The 18,021-nt window shown below is 53.4% G+C and overlaps 1 protein-coding gene across 3 annotated transcripts in view; it reads left to right on the top strand.

Annotated features, from left to right (window-relative positions):
- Positions 1-5,245: 5,245 nt before the first annotated feature.
- Positions 5,246-18,021, top strand: part of MIGA2 (mitoguardin 2) — a 28,286-nt gene continuing 15,510 nt past the window's right edge. Inside the window, exons 1-6 of one of the 3 annotated variants that reach the window (XM_046022597.1) lie at positions 5,246-5,339; positions 7,796-8,022; positions 9,164-9,374; positions 10,921-11,033; positions 12,101-12,218; positions 12,445-12,581. In XM_046022597.1, coding sequence (XP_045878553.1) covers positions 7,927-8,022; positions 9,164-9,374; positions 10,921-11,033; positions 12,101-12,218; positions 12,445-12,581 — 675 coding nt within the window. In that variant the 5' untranslated portion in view covers positions 5,246-5,339; positions 7,796-7,926. Of the gene's footprint in view, positions 5,340-7,795; positions 8,023-9,163; positions 9,375-10,920; positions 11,034-12,100; positions 12,219-12,444; positions 12,582-18,021 lie in introns of those variants that run through there. The other 2 variants (XM_046022596.1, XM_046022595.1) reach the window with 2 other exon arrangements.

The following is an 18,021-nucleotide window of genomic DNA, read 5'->3' as shown; positions in this document are numbered from 1 at the left end:
GCGGGACGGGACGGGGCGAGGCGGGACGGGACGGGGCGGGGCGGGGCGGGGCGGGGCGGGGCGGGACGGGACGGGACGGGACGGGAAGGCCTGGGAGGAGTCTTAGGGGCCCCGGGAGACCAGAGGTAGCAGGGTCTTCCCCCGACCCGCTACTTTGCCTTGAGGCCTCCGCCTGCTACCTGGGGGGCTTCTCTCCATTCCTTGTCCCACAGCCCCTTGCCCATTTGTGCCTCTTCGTGTACCTTTGGCCATTCGCACCCCACTCATCTACTAGGCCTTCTGTCTTCCTATTTGCCTGCCTCTTTTGCCCTGGGTCTCTCTGGGCAGCCCACCACCACCACTACTACCGCCGCCGCCGCCACCATCACCTTGAACTTTCCAGTCCCCTTCTTCTTACACTGACCTTGGTGACACTAAGGACATCTGAGCCAGGGGACAGGCTGCCTGGGGACTCCTCTGGTTGTTTGTTCCCAGGAAATCCTCTGGCTCTCCAAAGTTGGGTGAGGGTGTTTGGAGGGATTATGGGGGAGGAAGGAGTGGTAGGGAGGCCAAGGTAGTGGAATGGGCTGCGGTTGTGTCAGAGACACTTGCGGATCTTGAACGTGCCTCCTCATAGTCCCGGACAAGCCTCTCCCGGCTTTCATCTCTAGATTGCATCTTTTTCTTTTTTTAAGATTTTATTTATTTGACAGAGATCACAAGTAGGCAGAGAGGCAGGCAGAGAGCAAAGGGGAAGCAGGCTCCCCGCAGAGCAGAGAGCCTGATGTGGGGCTCAATCCCAGGACTCTGGGATCATGACCCAAGCCAAAGGCAGAGGCTTTAACCCACTGAGCCATCCAGGCACCCCTAGACTTCATCTTTTAATGCAGTGGAGAGCTCTGTTCCTGGACTGGTCGTATCTCCTACCTGGCTCTATCCTTTGGATGCCTGGCTTGTTTATCTCCATATACTAACCCCAGTTCCCCATCACCACCCCCAGGTGATCTCTGCAGGATGAGTTCAGTCACCTGGGGTTTTGTCCAAAATCCAGACCCCAGGGGCGCCTGGGTGGCTCAGTGGGTTAAAGCCTCTGCTTTCGGCTCAGGTCCTGGTCCCAGGGTTCTGGGATTGAGCCCCGAATCGGGCTCTCTGCTCGGCGGGGAGCCTGCTTCCCCCTCTCTCTCTCAGCCTGCCTCTCTGACTGCTTGTGATCTCTGTCTGTCAAATAAATAAAATCTTAAAAAAAAAAAAAAATCCAGACCCCAGACCCACTCCCCGACTGGTTCTCTAAGCATGCATGAGGCCCAGGAAAGTGGAGTTTGGAAAGCTTCCAGGTGACTTAATGTGCACCCGTTTAATGAGTCTGTGTTTATTACTTACCTGGAGCCATCACTATGTGCTTTTATTAATCTATACTGCTCATTCATTTATTTATCAGTGTCCGTCTCTGGTGGTCTATATCATTCATTGAGTCAGCATCCAGCCCTATCATCTTCAACAGGCATGTATCAATATCCTTATATGTTCACTCATCCAATAACTCACACTGAACACTGTTTTTAAAAAAAAAGATTCAGGGGTGCCTCGGTGGCTCTGTCGGTTAAATGTCTGACTCTTGATTTCAGTTCAGGTCAGCGGGAGTCTGCTTTTCTCCCTCTTCCTCTCCCTCTACCCCTCCACCTGCTCATTCTCTCTCTCTCTCTCTCCCAAAATAAATAAATAAAATACTTTTAAAAAGCATTCATAGTACTTGTTAAAGATGGTAAGGAAGACTTTATTCAAGAGGGACCACTGAAGTAGGGGGGTTTGCAGTAGGGGAGGGAAATGGGGCTCAACTTTGAATACAACAAAGTGGAGAGGGGGTGCCTGGGTGGCTCAGTGGGTTAAAGCTTCTGCCTTCGGCTTGGGTCATGGTCACGGGGTCCTGGGGTCAAGCCCCACATGGGGCTCTCTGCTCAGCAGGGAGCCTACTTCCTCCTCTCTCTCTGCCTGCCTCTCTGCCTACTTGTGATCTCTGTCTGTCAAATAAAAAAATCTTTTAAAAATATATAAATAAAAGGTAATCAGCACTGTATGATGTTAAAATTTACAAAAAATATATTAAAAAAAATAAAGAACAAGTGGAGATTTAGAGCTAAAGAGCAGGATGGGGTCCGTGGATGGAAAGTGACTAAGTGGAAACACCAACGCTAGCGGGATTCTCCCTGAAGGCAGGCCAAGATATTGAGGGTAGAAAATGAGAAATTTATTTAAATATGGAGGGTGATCAGACACCAGTGGGGGCAGGGGGAGAGGGCGGTATTCTTGCTAAAACTGGACTCTACAAGTCACAGATGGAAGTTCAAGGTCAAGGTCAAGGTCCAAGGTGTTGGGCAAACAAATATGTAACATGTCAAGTGTTGAGTCCTGAGAAGAAGAGCACAGGAGGATAAAGGGGACAGAGAGCGGGGTGCCTAGTTGGCTCAGGTGGTAGCTCATGCAGTGCTTCCTCTAAGGGTTGTGAGTTCAAGCCCTGTGTTGGGCATAGAGCCTACTAAAAAAGTAAGATAAATAAATAAGTCGGAGAGAGAGAGACGGTAGACAGTAGTTATTACTTACACCTGTCCCAGTGAATCTACGCTTCATCTATTTATCTCGGTTTACAATTGCCTATTGCCGTTTTCTTACTACCAATGATCCAAATGTCCTGAGATGATGCCAGGTCCAGCATTGAGCACTTTTAAGTGAATAATCATCTAGAATGGTCATAACAGCTCTGAAACCATCCTCCTCCTCATTTTAGGGGTGAAGAACGTGTGTTTTGCTTTGTTGTTGTTTTAAAGCCTATCCTTTTTTTTAGTTGTTCTTTCTTTTTTTTAATTTAAGATTTTATTTATTGATTTAACAAAGAGAGATCACAAGTAGGCAGAGAGGCAGGAAGAGATAGAGGGGAAGCAGGGTCCCTGCTGAGCAGAGATTCCGATGTGGGGCTTGATCCCAGGATCCTGAGATCATGACCTGAACCAAAGGCAGAGTCAACCCACTGAGCCACCCAGGTGCCCTGAAGGTATGGTTTAAAGAAGTTAAGTGAGGGGGGCCTGGGTGGCTCAGTGGGTTAAAGCCTCTGACTTCGGCTCAGGTCATGATCCCAGGGTCTTGGGATCGAGCCCCACGTTGGGCTTCCTGCTCAGTGGGCAGCCTGCTTCCTCCTCTCTCTCTGCCTGCCTCTCTGCCTACTTGTGATCTCTCTCTGTCAAATAAATAAATAAAATCTTAAAAAAAAAGAAGTTAAGTGATTTTTTGGGGCAAGATTTTATTTGTTTGAGAGAGAGCGAGCAAGAGCACAAGCAGGGGGAAGAGGTGGAGGGAGAAGCAGACTTCCTGCCAAGCAGGGAACCTGATGCAGGACTCCATCCCAGGGCCCCGGGATCATGATCTGAGCTGAAGGCAGATGCTTAACCGACTGAGACACCAGGGTGTCTAAGAAGTTAACTGATTTGCACAAGGTTACAGAGCACAGACAGTGGCAGACTGAGCCCAGAATCCTGGCAGTCCAACTGCGGCAGTCTTCTCTGTTCTGGCTCCCTCTTCCTTGGCTCACTGGGTACCAGGTTCTCTCTTGCCTTGGGGTCACAGCCCATGCTGCTCCTGGGATGCTCTGTCCTCTCCCTTTTATCCAGCTAATTCTTTTTTTTTTTTTTTTAAGATTTTATTTATTTATTTGACAGAGAGATCACAAGTAGGCAGAGAGGCAGGCAGAGAGAGAGGAGGAAGCAGGCTCCTTGCGGAGCAGAGAGCCCGATGTGGGACTCGATCCCAGGACCCTGAGATCATGACCTGAGCCGAAGGCAGCGGCTTAATCCACTGAGCCACCCAGGCGCCCCTATCCAGCTAATTCTTGTTCATCCTTCAGGTTTGCATCTGGACTTCCCTTTCTTTCAGGAGTCTCTCACCTCCCCCTGCAAGCCCAGGTGTCTCCTTAGTCTCCCCACATTCCTGAGTTTCTCCCATCAGAGCAACTATCACACAACATTGTAATTAGGTAGCTGCTTCCTCTGAGCTCCCTGGGGCCACCACGTATCTTGCCCCCACCCCTGTGCACCTGTGAAAGGCTGGCACGCAGATATATTAGTTGTGCAATGAATGAAGAAATGTGACCTTGCTGGTAATTATATCTAAAAACAGCTCTTTGCAGTGGCGCCTGGGTGGCTCAATCAGTTAAGCATCTACCTTCAGCTCCGATCATGATCCCTGAGTCCCGGGATAGAGCATGCCCCAGTGTCTGGCTTCTTGCTAAGCAGGGAGTCTGCTTCTCCCTCTTCCTCTGCACCCGCTTCTGCTTCTTCTTTCTCAAGTAAAGAAATAAAATCTCGATAAACAAAACCAACCAACCAGAAACAGCTGTTCGCCGTTATGAAAGGACTTGCCACACTGTTTTCTGCAAGACTCACCAAAGCCTTGTGACTTGGACAAGTCACACCCACTTACAGAGGCTCGGTAAACCCCGGGAACTCCAGCGAGCTTAAGTGGAAGAACTTGATTCCAACTCAGGTCAGTCCTATTCCAAACCCAGTGTTTCCTTCGAGGCACCGCTGGGCCGTCGGAACGTAATCACTTGACTTCAACCCTCAGCGGGACAATGTCTGGCAGGGGAGGTTTGCAAACAGCTCCAAAAGAAAGTGGGGAGTGCCAAGTTTGGTTTAAGAAGATGCTGTGCGGGGAGCCTGGGTGGCACAGTCATTAAGCGTCTGCTTCGGCTCAGACCCAGCCCCACACCGGGTTCCCTGCTTGGCGGGAAGCCTGCCTTCTCTCTCCCACGCCCCCTGTGTGAGTTCCTGCTCTCGCTGTCTTTCTGTCAAATAAATAAAAACTTTTTCGAAAAGGGAGAAGAAGAGGAAGATGTTGTGGGACATCAGAGGCAGTGGCATTTGAAAATGGGCCCTTGAAGGACGGGCAGAATTTGTGGGGGCACCGGGAGGAGCAGAGAAGCCAAATAAGGCTCAGACAGATCACAGGTCCCTCCCAGAAAGACCCTCAGAGACCCGATGGCTCCGCCTCAGTCTCTTTAAGGATGGCCCCGCCCCACTCAGCTAGCGCCGTCAATCGAATCCCGATGGCCAATGGTAGGGGAGAATATATCACTTCCGCGCCTCAACCGCACTTAGGGGGCGGAGCAGGGGCCAAGGAAGGTGGGGGTCAGGCTGGTCACGTGACACCGCCCATTGGCCAGAGGCCGGAGCGGCGAGGAACGCTTCGGCGACATTCATTGGGCAGAGGAGGGTTGGCCCTGCATGAGGCCACGCCCCCCGCGGTGGCCGCGAGGTTGGTTGCGCGGGTGCCGGGGAAGGAGACGCTGCCCTTCCGCAGCGATGGGATCCTGGGTGAGTGTCTCCTCGGGTTGAGCCTGTGCGGCGGGCGATGCGGCAGGGCCCGGGACTGAGGCTTGCGGGTGGGTGCCAGGTCTGAGCAACGAACTGGGTGGGAGCGCAGATGTCCGGGCTCAGAGGGACTAGAAGGGCCCGGGTTGGAATAAACAGGTACCCGGGCCGTGGGCGGCGCGAGAGGTGGAACGCAAGGTGCCAGGTCAGTGCGGAGATGCCCGGGCCGGGAACGTTGCAGGGTCGCAGGTACCTGAACCTGGGCTAGCAAAGTACCCGAGATGGAGGGAGCAGGTGTGCCGGTCGTGGGTGGCGCCAGTGGGCACCTGGACGACCCTCGAGGATATTCCAGGGGTCGGACAAGAGAAAAGGGGGTTTGAATTGGGGCTGCGTAGGGAGATGTCTGAGATGGGATGAGCAGATTTTGAATAAGGGGATATTGCTGAGGTTCAGTACGGCAGTGAGCGCCCAGTAGCTAGCTTGGTCAGACTTACAAAGTGTCTGGGGTGGAATGAACAGAGACGGGGCAGAGAGTGATTCAGAAGAGTGCCCGGGCCCGGGGCATTGCTGGGGTCAGGGAGGAAAGATGGGCTGCTCAGGCCAGACTCATTAATAGGATTGCCCAGGGCAAGGGAGGAGGTGCCCCAGTGGAAAGTGTGGGCATCCAGGCTGAGGGTGTTGTAAGTGCCACAGCGGGGGTGGGATGAGGGGGTTCTTGCCCAAGGTTATAGAGTGACTTTCCCAGCTGGAAACGGCGCTGGAAGTGTGCCCAGGGTGGGAGACGTTGCTGCAGGCGGTCATCATGGAGAAGAGGAGGCTTCTCCCCAGGTTGCGTCAGTGAGGAAGAAGGGGGCATGGTTGAGCTGAGTCTGGATCCAACCCTGGACTGAAGCAGGCTTGGGATCGGTGTTGTCACCTTGGACTTGCCAGTCTTCCTTTCATCTGGAGCAGCAGGGGCTGCTCTTGATGCTCCTGCAGGCAAGTAACCAGGCCTCCCAGCCACACGTGCCCAGGAGGGAGCCCTGGCAGCTGTAGCGGTGCCTCAGGAGAAACACCGTAGCTCCCGGATCTCTCGCAGCTGAGGTCCCATCCCAGCTTGGTCAGTTATCGAGGTCAGTCAGGTCGCTTAGCTCTCATGGCCTCAGTTTCCCCATCATAAGCAGTGGACTAAACTCCCAGCCAGAGCCTGTTTCGAAGCCTGGCCTATGGGATAGGTGCTGGGGAAATAGTGGCTGCTGATCCTCTGGTGTTCTGAGGCTTGGGCCAGGTTGGGGGGATGACAGGGCTGGCTTATACGAACCCGGGCCCTGACCACTGGAGGTCACAGCTCAGTTCACAGCCTTCTTGCAGGGTGTCTCCTATCTTGACAGCATGACCGTTTCCTTGGCTCTAGACTGGCTCTTCCTGCTTGCCCCCCTCATGCGCGCCGCCCAACACTCGAGCTGCACTGGTAGGCTCATCCGTCCTTCCCACTCACTGGGGATAAGCTGTTTCTTGTGCTGCCCCAGTGATTTTGGCCGCCGTCCCAGGTTGATAGGGTCTGTCCTGGCCTGTGTATTCCTTCCGCTTGAGGTCCCAGGAGACCTTGAAGGCATCCTTGGTCTTTGTGGTGGCCGTTGGGGAGTGCGGGATCTTGGGGACTGGGCAACGTGTGCTCAAGTCACTTATTCGCTGACCTTGGAATGGGGCAGTGGGGGGTCTTGAAGGCCCAGGGGAAAGTTGCCCTTGTAGTTTGTAGTTCTGCTGGGGCTTGTCACTTCCTGGTGCAAGTTGGATTTTGCTGAAGGGCTGTATTGAGCAGAGTCTAAAGTCCAGGAGATCTTGGTGCAAGACCTTGGTTGCTTCCTACCAGCTGTGTGACTGCGGACTCCTCCTGGCTTAACCCCGCTGAGTCTCACTTTTCTCTTTGGAAACTGGCAGAGATGGGGTGCAGGGCCAGATACCACCTCCTTCACAGAATTGTAACGATCCCACGAAGTAACGTACCTAAACAACCCAGTGCAGAATAGACCCACAAGCTGTCATGGCTTTCGTTATCTGAGCGAGCACCCTGCTGCTTTCGTAATACAGTCCACGGGAAAGAAAAACATTCTTGGCTTTGTGGGAGATTGACTGGGCCTGGCCCTTTCGTGGCCTGGGGTCTTTGTGTAGCCGGTGGAACATGGGTTTAAAAGGATGGCGCAGGTGTGTTGTGGAGCCCCAAGGCTGAGGGTGACTTCTGCATCTCCCAGGCCTTGGGTCTGTTCTCGGGCCAACGTGCCAGAGATGCTGTCTCCTGCTCCTAGGGCTCTGGGTGGGCAGAGGGTACGTGGGGCATTTGGCTGCCTTCCTGCTGAATCCAGGCCTGGCGTGCCAAAGGTAGGCTGTGCTCCCACTTCATCCCCCAGGGCACTTTGATGGGTACTTCGTGTGCTCTTGTGAGCATATCCTTGTGTCTGACTTGGTCATCCGTCTCTCAGCTCTTTGCAAGGACCCTCTGGTATGTGTGTTCCTGTCTTTCCGAAGTGTGGACGGTGCCTGGGACCCAGCCAGCGGCCAGTTGAAGACATTTTCCTTGGACGCTCTGAGACCCGAGGGTGCTGGTCCTGCCATGGCGTTCCGGAGGACTGAGGGCATGTCCATGATCCAGGCGCTGGCCATGACGGTGGCTGAGATCCCTGTGTTCTTATACACGACCTTTGGGCAGGTAAAGATTGGGGTGGGTTGTGGGCCTCCCATTAGCCCTCTGGCCTCTGAAATACTGAGCCACTCATCCCAGGGTCCCTAGCATTTGGGAAAGCCTATCCCTCATGATTGCTCCAGGCTTCTGGGGTCTCCTCTTTGAGCAAAGCAGGAAGGACAAAGTTAGGAGTCTGGGGCCCCAAGCCTGGTCTTCACTCTGGGCTATCTGAACTCTTGGCCTCAGTTTTTCAGCCTATAAAAGGGGTCAGTAGTTTGCTCCCTGCCAACCTCAGATGTTTGTGGCTGACCAGGTCTTTTGACACTTCCTAAAGCTTTGCTGTATGCAATGTAGGCTCCCCTCCCCGTCCCCACCCTGCGTAGGGCTCCCAGCTCAGCAGGCAGAGAATGAAGAGTAGGGAATTGTACAGAGGGGGCAGTTAGGTGGAGTGAATGTTATCGACATCAAGGAGTCGTTACGAAATGGGGTCAAGAGACTTAGGTTTGATTTCTTTCTTTTTTTTTAAATATTTTATTTATTTGACAGAGAGAAATCACACTAGGCAGAGAGGCAGGCAGAGAGGAGGAAGCGGGCTCCCTGCTGAGCAGAGAGCCCGATGTAGGGCTCGATCCCAGGACCCTGGGATCATGACCTGAGCCGAAGGCAGAGGCTTTAACCCACTGAGCCACCCAGGCGCCCCTTAGGTTTGATTTCTGACTCCCTGTCATCTTGAGCGCATGTCTTAACCTGTGTGAGCCTCTCAGTCTCACCTGGAAAAGGAAAGACATTCATTCAGCCAGTTAGCGCAGGTAGAATCCTAGTCCCTTGCCTGGCGTAGTAGGCGCTTGGTCCCCGCAGCTGTTAGAGTCACGACCGATGGAGTTAGGGACACCTGTTAGAGCCCAGATGTGATCTCTTCGGCATTGTCGCTTTGCTGTCCCCAATCCCCCTCTTTACGTCTGCGTGGTCCACATTTCAGAGGTGCTGGCCAGGTGCCTCCTCGGGGTGGGGGCGGGAGGGGGGTGGCTGCCTCTGGATCATTCCTGGTCAGCAAATGTTCCCTGAGTGCCTGAGGCCTCCTGTGTCCCTCATGTCCCCAGCACGGTTCTGCCCACGTCAGAGCTCTTCTGGGGAGATGTAGCCCAGCCGCCTCCCTCTTTCCCTGCAGTCCGCCTTCTCCCAGCTGCGGTTGACACCAGGCCTGCGGAAGGTCCTCTTTGCCACAGCCCTGGGCACAGTGGCCCTGGCCCTGGCCGCCCACCAGCTAAAGAGGCGACGGCGGAGGAAGAAGCAGGTCGGCCCCGAGATGGGAGGTGCACATCTGGGCACGGTGCCCCTGCCCATCCTCATGGCCAGGAAGGTCCCATCGGTGAAGAAAGGTGGGTATGAGGCACCGGGGCGGGCGGGGGGGGCGCTGACCTGGTGTCAGGTCCCAGCTGGGCCCCTGGTCACCGTCGGATCTTACACTAGTGATGTCCTGTCCCCAAGCCAAGTTCCCCTCCTCCGGGAGGCGGGGTTGGTGGTAGACCTTTCCCCAAGTCTTCACCAAGTCAGGGGACTGGTGGGTGATGCACCCGATGCGTATGTCCTGTCGGTGTTGTCACCTTGGACTTGCCAGTCTTCCTCTCATAGTTCTTGATGTCCGCAGACCCCTTGGGAGCAGCTGTGTCCAGAGGGGGCTGGCGGGGCGCAGCTTCTCTGCCCAGGGAGGGCAGTCCCCTGGCTCAGGAGCAAGAAGGGCCACGTGGTTCCTGAGCCAGATGGTATTCTCCCCATCCCCTGCGCCCCACCCCCTTTTTAAGTTAAGTTCAGCCTTTTGAGCATACAGTTCTTGATTCAGTTTTGTGGGCCACCCAGAGACCTGTATCGACACGGCATGGAAAACTGTACCACCGTGCTCTCAGTGCGCATGCCCTGAGTAGTCAGCCTCTTCCCCCCCGCCCCCGCACGCCCTGGTAGCCTCTAAGCCTGAGTCTGGTGACGTGGCTTTCAAAACCCTAATAGACCCCGTTTCATTTTGTAACCCAGCAACCCTGTGTTTGCCACACCTGAACGTCCTGTGGATCTCTTCCCCAGGCAGGAAGTCCTCACAGGCTCCCATCTGGGGAGAAATTTGGTTTAGGAAGCAAAAATCCCCCTTGGGGTGCCTGCCTGGCTCAGTAGAGCGTGCGACTCTTGATCTCAGGGTCACGAGTTCAAGCCCCATGCTGGGCATGGAGCCTGCTTTAAAAAAAAAAACAAAAAGCAAAAAACGAAGAGGAGGAAGGAAAAAATCCCATTACCCAAAAATGAATTTTCATTGTGAATTATCGTCACAAAAGGAAAGTTTTCTCTTTACATCTGGAAAAAGAGGTTTTAAGACTAGTCTAGAACAGGACCTGAGAAGTGCAGATGTGGCTGGGTTTCTGTGTTCACGGCCCCTGGGGGGACCCCTGGAGTCGCCCCCGTGCCGGCCCCTGGCTTGCCTACCCCGTCCCACCGCCGTCACCTCTGGGGTTACCCTCTTTCCCCTTCCCTACTTTTCTCACTTCAAAAGAAATGTTTTATGTATATTTCAAGAAGTCACTGTCTCAAATTCTTTCTGGAAGGAGGAGAATTCCAAATCAGTCAGCAACACAGGGGAGACTGAGTGAGAAGTAGGCGGAGAAGTCGCCAGCCCTCCTCCGGCTTATCTGGCAGGTCCGGGGCCCTCTGGGCCAGGCCCCGTGCCAGCGGAGAGGGGCAGGGAAGCGAGCAGGCCCGACAGGCAGAGGCGTTGCACTCTGCTAAGCGCATGCCCCTGGGCACTCTGCCATCCCTCTGCCTTCGAAGGGGAGGTCGGACAAGCGCCCAGATGAGGAGGGGGAGGGTTGTCTGGAGGTGGGAACAGCCTGTGCAGAGGCCGAACTCCACAGCCACGTCCCCTGGCCCGCCTGTTCCTCACAGGCTACTCCAGCCGGAGGATCCAGAGTCCCAGCAGCAAAAGCAACGACACGCTGAGTGGCATCTCCTCTCTCGAGCCCAGCAAGCACTCGGGCTCCTCCCACAGCCTGGCTTCGGTAAATAGTGGAGGGAGGGGGGCGCCTGGGTGGCTCAGTGGGTTAAAGCCGCTGCCTTCGGCTCAGGTCATGATCCCGGGGTCCTGGGATCGAGCCCCGCATGGGGCTCTCTGCTCAGCGGGGAGCCTGCTTCCCCCCTCTCGCTCTGCCTGCCTCTCTGCCTACTGGTGATCTGTCTGTCAAATAAATAAATAAAATCTTAAAAAAAAGAAAAGCGGAGGGAGGGCACCAGTGGGCTCAGGGCTTAGGCCCTGGTTCTGAGGAGGCTTGAGTCTCTGCCCTCAGGGAGCTCACAGACCGGAAGGAAGACAGGAGAGATTTCTTTTGGTCTCTCATCCATGCACACGGGCTTTCCGAGACTGTCACTGATCACACGGAGGCCCAGGCTTCGGTGAGAGGGAGATGGATGGGGCAGAAGAGAGGTGGGTGGCCTCTTGCGGGGAAGATACTTGTTTATGAAAGTTCATTCATTCGTTCATCAGACACAGCAGGCGACTGCCTTGTGCCAGGGACTCTGCTGAAGATAAAGAGATAAATGAGACAAAGAGAAGCGTATTTTCTCCTGGGGAGTGGCTTTTGGGCTCATTCTCTCATCTAGTGACCTGTTCGTGCAATGAGCCCTGAGCCCGGGTCTGCCCTGGGAACCCGGGTGGGCAAGAGAGGGCTCCTGCCCCAGAGGAGCCCACACCCAGCAGGGCGAGAAGGGTGGGGAGTGCGGGCCCTGCCCCGCCATGTGGTGGTGGGAGCTCCCTCAGCCTTCCGGGCCCCACCTAGTCGCAGAGTGCCAGGGCAGCGAACAGGCCCAGGGCCGCTTCTGTAGGAGGCTGCTGCTTCCGGGCCTCTTTCCTCGCACTTCTGCAGCTTCTGTGAAGTGCTGTCCAATGCTTTGAGTTGTTGGGACCGGGCCCTGCTGAGGGCTTGGCCGTGTGCTGGGGGCTCACTTCAGGGGTGGTCTTCGGAGAGGGTGTGTGACTTAGGACCAGGCCGCGGGACGGGCTTGGGTCCTGCAAAGGATCTGGGAGGGCCTTACCCCTTGCCCTTGGATCCTTGTGCTGCTTGGTGCCCAGACAGTAGCAGTGAACTCGTCCAGCCCCACGGCCACGTGCTCGGGGCCATGGGACGCCAGAGGGATGGAAGAGCCCGTGACCACCAATGATGGCAACGCAGAGAGTCTGTACATGCAAGGTACGGGCCAGGAGGCCAGCCGTGGGGCCTCCCCTGGGGCAGAGTTGGGGGACGAACGGCCTCCTCCCAGGAGCCCAGGCTGGGCTCAGGACACCTTCCCAGGTGCTGGTTTGCAACCCCACTCCTGACCCCAAAACCTTCATTCAGAGGGGTCTGGAGCGTGGGGCCTGGCTGCTGTCCTCTGCCGAGGTCAGACTCTCTCTCTTGTCTTCCCGCCCGTGCTCAGGCATGGAGCTGTTCGAGGAAGCCCTCCAGAAGTGGGAGCAGGCGCTGAGCGTGGGGCAGAGAGGGGACAGCAGCAGCACCCCCACCCCAGGGGAGAGCCTGCGGAACCCCGAGACTGCTTCGGAGGTGCTCTCTGAGGTAAGTGGTTCTCTCCTGCGTCTTTCTTTCCCAGCCACGGAGAAGGTTGGCGGGGGGGCAGAGAGGCAGCCAGCCTCAGGGAGGCAGCGTAGCACCCCGCCTTCTGCTGGGCCGTGAGCGTCCCCTTCCACCGGATGTCAGTCCACCTAAGGGAATATACACGGAAGGGGCTTAGCACGTGTATGGCGCTTGGTACTCACTCAGTACTCACTCGGTACTCGCTCAGTACTCACTCGGTATTCACTCAGTACTCCCTCGGTACTCACTCAGTAGTCACTCCATACTCAGTAATCCAGGAGCTGATCACACCCGGGTCCCAACTGTGTGAGGAAAAGATGCCTTTTATGAAGGACTGGTGGGAAATGGCCTCCGTTCAGCGGAGCGGATCACACAGCCTTTGTCTCGTCTTTTCTTTAGACGTTTTTGGGGGCACTGTCAGGATTTCAGTATCAGGAAAGAGAAATAAAGTGAAAACGCTAACATAAAAAATGTGTGTGTCCTGGATGGACGTTTACTGAAGCATTATCTTCTAACAGTGAGAAATCAGAAAACACTGGAAACGATCTACACGCCCATCAGGGGTCCGGAGTCCAGTGTGAGGGAAGGTCTGCCGGGGCTGATAGGTTGCTGTCGCCACAGTAGGTCGTTAAGTGAAAAAAAGCAAGACGCGGACCGTGTGTAGGGGGACCCGTGTGTGTACGTGTTCAGAAGGACAGAGATCCCTGCGTACGTGTGCCTGGGGGGTCACTGGGGAGTTTGTGCATTTCTACTTTCCTCCGGACAGATAACTTGGGAAACCGTTGACAGTGGTCTGTGAGGATCGTCGGGTGGAAAGGGAAAGGTGGAAAAGGGCTTTTATTGTACTTTCCTTTGTGGTGTTCCTAATTTCGAGCTATGCTTAATGGCAGGGTTTGTACGGGTGATAGGGTTGTGCACTATTTCTCTTTTAGTCTTTATGCTTTTATGTATTTAACAACAACAACAACAAAAAAGCCCTAGGAGTTCCTGTCCTCTGCTGGGGTGAGGACAGAGTCGGGGCTGTTCAGGCAGCACTCTGACGGTATCTGGAGAGTCTGTCAAGGTCAACTTCAGGTGTTAAAAGGGAGGTTAACCCAGGGAATTGGTTGCACAGGTGAGGAGTGTGGCCAGACCTTAGGAGCCGCAGAACCTAGGACCAGGCCAGGGGCTGACCGGCCGGCCGGCAGGTGTCACCCCAGCTTGGGTAGGGTGGGGCAGTGATATGGTGTGAGGCAGGACTGGGAGGGGAGTGGGGTCTGCCCACTGCTCCATCCCACTCTTACTTCTCCTGTGCCTTTGTGGGCCAGGAGCCAGCTGGCAGGGGAGCCTGGAGACAGTTTGTAGCAGCAGGATGAGGGTGTGCCTGGCACAGCGGGTAGCAAGTTGAAGGTACGGTGCCCTGGACCCCAGCTGGGGACATCAGCTCAGAGCCTGCCTCCCAAGCAGGAACAAAATAGCTATAGGACAGAGGACATCGGAGAAATGCCCTAGAGGGTGACAAAGCCTCTGGTGTCCAAGGGCACAGCTGCCTCAGGTCTCCCCTGTCTGTGGGCAGCTGGTAGCTCCTGAAGGAGCATTTCAGGTCCTGGGAAGGAAGGGAGCCAGCTCTGTTTCCAAAACCGTATTGATTGCTGATACTACATCTGAAAATTCTAGAACTTTCATTGTTCTTATCGTGAAAGCAATGAAGTATTTCTCGGAGAACAGTGAGAACTACAGAACTGGAAAAGAGCCGGGGAGGAAAACGCCCAGTCTTTGATCGGTGGCTCACCTTGTGTGATGCAGGCAAAGGCCCTCGGCCTCCCTGAGCACCGCGTTGAGGGAGCCCTTGGCGGGACACCACTGCCAGCCCTAGGATCCTGGTGCAAAGTAGATGCTCAATAAATGATCTCTGTTCTTGGTGTTATCGATGCCTCTAATCCTTCATCCAGACACAACCACTTGGTATCCTTCCAGGCATTTTTCTATCCTAAAGATATTTTTTAACAGGTTTATTGGAATATTACTCATATGCCATAGAATTCATTTCAGCTCAATTCTGAATTGTGCAATTCATTGGTTTCTAGTATATTCAGAGTTGGGTGTTCATCACCACAATTAATTTTAGAACATTTTCATCTCGGGCTCCCGTGGAGTCCCATGTACTTCGTCAGACACTCTCCGTCAGACACAGCCCTAGGCAACCCTTCGTCTACTTTTCATCTCTACAGATTGGCCTGGTCTGGACATTTCTATAAACAGACTCATAACTAGTGGCCTTTTATGACTGGCCCCTTTCCTGGGGCATTATGTTTTCAAGGTTCATTCTTCTTTTTTTTTTTTTTAATTTTTTAATAAACATATAATGTATTATTAGCCCCAGGGCACAGGCCTGTGAATCGCCAGGTTTACACACTTCACAGCACTCACCAAGGTTCATTCTTGTAACTTGGATTACTACCTCATTTCTCTGTATTGCTGAGTGATAGTCAGTGGTGTGGCCGGACCGCGTTTCATTGAGCTGTTCGTCCACTGTTGGGCATTTGGGTTGTTTATACTTATTTTTTTTTTAAGATTTCATTTATTTATTTGATAGACAGAGATTACAAGTAGTCAGAGAGGCAGGCAGGCAGGGAGAGAGAGGAGGAAGCAGGTTCCCTGCTGAGCAGAGAGCCTGATGCGAGGCTCGATCCCAGGACCCTGGGATCATGACCTGAGCCGAAGGCAGAGGCTTTAACCCACTGAGCCACCCAGGGGCCCCTGGGTTGTTTATACTTTGTGGCTCTTCTGAGTAATGCTGCTGTGACCACTGTGTGTGCAAGTGTGTGTGTGGACACATTGCTTTTAACTCCCTTGGGGGTACAGCTAGGAGCGGAAGTGCTGGGTCCTCTAGTAATGCTGTGTTTGACACTTGGACGAACCAGACCGTTTTCCACGGCAGCTGCGCCGCTGTACACTCCCACCAGCAGTGCAGGAAGCTTCCGGTTTCTCCACATCCTCGCCAGCACTTCTGTTCATCTGTCTTTTCGGTTCTAGCCATCCTCGTGGGTGCGAAATGGTTATGTCGTCGTGGTTCTGATTTGCATTTCCCTGGGCTAACAGTGTGGAGCCTCGTTTCATGGGCTTGTTTGCCATTTGTATGTCGTCTTGGGAGAAATGTCTGTTCAGATCCTTAATTTTTAATTTGGCTATTTATCTTTTTTTAATGATCTAGCCATTTTTTTTAAAGATTTTATTTATTTGGTTACAGAGAGATCACGAGTAGGCAGAGGCAGGCAGAGAGAGAGGGGGGAAGCAGGCTCCCCGCTGAGCAGAGAGCCTCATGCAGGGCTCGATCCCACGATCCTGAGATCATGACCTGAGCCAAAAGCAGAGGCTTAACCCACTGAGCCACCCAGGCACCCCCTGATCTAGCAATTTTATGTATTACTCAGGCTCATTACGTAAGTGCCCTCTTCATCCCTTTATCTGTCTCACCCATCCCCCCCAGCCAGCTCCCCCATCTGGCACCCACCAGTTTGGTTTCTATATTTAAGAGTCTGGTGGGGTTTTTTTTGTCTTTTTTTCAGTTTGTTCATTTGTTTTGTTTCTTAAATTCCACAAATGATGAAATCCTGTGGGTTTTGTCTCTCTGGCTTATTTCACTTAGACTTTATACTCTGTAGATCCATCCGTGTTGTTGCAAATGGCAAGATTTCATTCTTTTTTATGGCTGAATAAAAAAGAATAATAATACTCTTTTTTATGGCATATGTGTATATATATTTATACATATATATATATATATCTCACTTTATCCATTCATCTCTGAATGGATACTTGCATTTACAATAGCCAATATATGGAAGCAACCCAAGTGTCTATCCATAGACAAGTAGTTACATCTTTTTTTTTTTTAAAGATTTTATTTATTTTTTTGATAGAGATCACAAGTAGGCAGAGAGAGAGAGGGAAGCAGGCTCCCTGCTGAGCAGAGAGCCTAATGCGGGGCTCGATCCCAGGACCCTGAGACCATGACCTGAGCTGAAGGCAGAGGCCTAACCCACTGAGCCACCCAGGCGCCCCTAGTTATGTCTTTTTATTATTAAATTGTAAGGGTTCTTTTTTTTTTAATTTTTTTTTTAAGATTTTATTTATTTGACAGAGAGAGATCACAAGTAGGCAGAGAAGCAGGCAGAGAGAAAGGGAGAGAGAGGGAAGCAGGCTCCCTGCCTAGCAGAGAGCCCGATGCGGGACTCGATCCCAGGACCCTGAGATCATGACCTGAGCCGAAGGCAGCGGCTTAATCCACTGAGCCACCCAGGTGCCCTAAATTGTAAGGGTTCTTTGTATGTCTAGATATAAGTCCCTTATCAGAGGCTCTGCAGATACTTTCTCTCATTCTGCAGATTGTCTTTTCAGTTGCTTGATGGCATCCTTTGAAGCACAAAAGTTGTTTTTTTTTTCATCTTTTGTATTTTTTTAAAAACTCTTTTATTTTCAGGAGGCTCCACAGCCAGCGTGGAGCACGAACTCACCGTCCCGAGAGTTGCACGCTCCTCCGACTGAGCCAGCCAGGCACCCCTGAAGCACAGATTTTTTTTTTTTTTTTAAGATTTTATTTATTTATTTGACAGACGTAGGTCACAACTAGGCAGAGAATCAGGCAGAGAGAGAGGGAGGGAAGCAGGCTCCCTGCTGAGCAGAGAGCCAGATGCGGGGCTCGATTCCAGGACCCTGGGATCGTGACCTGAGCAGAAGGCAGAGGCTTTAACCCACTGAGCCACCCAGGCGCCAAGCACAGAAGTTTTTAATTTAAATGAGTTCAGTGTATCTTTTCTCTTCTGTCATTTGCGCTTTGGGTGTGACATCCAGGACACCGGTCCCTAACCTGAGGCCACTTGACAGAGTACGCAGACCTTTTCCAAAGCTATGGGGCTGTGCCGGCCGCGCTGGCAGGGAATTGAGCAGAGCGGCCAGGGGTCCCGGCGTTCCATGAGCCTTGCTGGGGGGCTAGCTGAGTGAGCTGGGCCACTTAACATCCTTGCGTTTTCTCTGTGAATCGGGGTCACAGCCATGCTTGCTTTCAAGGATGCTGCAAGGCTGAACAGCAGGTGCCCGATCCCAGACGAGCTCTTCGTGCAAGAACCATTTCCAGCATTGCCCTGCTTTCTGAGCTCTTCAGCTCTGTCCCCAGAGGCCTCAGGCCTGAGCTGGCCTTCGGCTCCTCCCTGGGGTCTGGTTACATACAGGTGCAGGATCTGGCAGCCTTGGTAGAAAATGGAGTTGGGCTCACCTATGCCTGGCCCCTTGGCCGAGAAGCTGCTGGGATCAAAGATTCGGTGCCTCCTGCTTGGCGCATACCAGCCTGGAAATGCAACACTTTCCCAAGCACGCACGATTCATATTAAGAGTGGAATTTGGGGGTGCCTGGGCAGCTCAGTGGGCTAAAGCCTCTGCCTTC

The sequence above is a fragment of the Meles meles genome, chromosome 11 (assembly GCF_922984935.1).
Source record: "Meles meles chromosome 11, mMelMel3.1 paternal haplotype, whole genome shotgun sequence".
Classification (NCBI taxonomy): Eukaryota; Metazoa; Chordata; class Mammalia; order Carnivora; family Mustelidae; genus Meles; species Meles meles.
The sequence above is the reverse complement of the archived record's forward strand: the minus strand, read 5'-3'. Positions and strand labels throughout refer to the sequence as shown.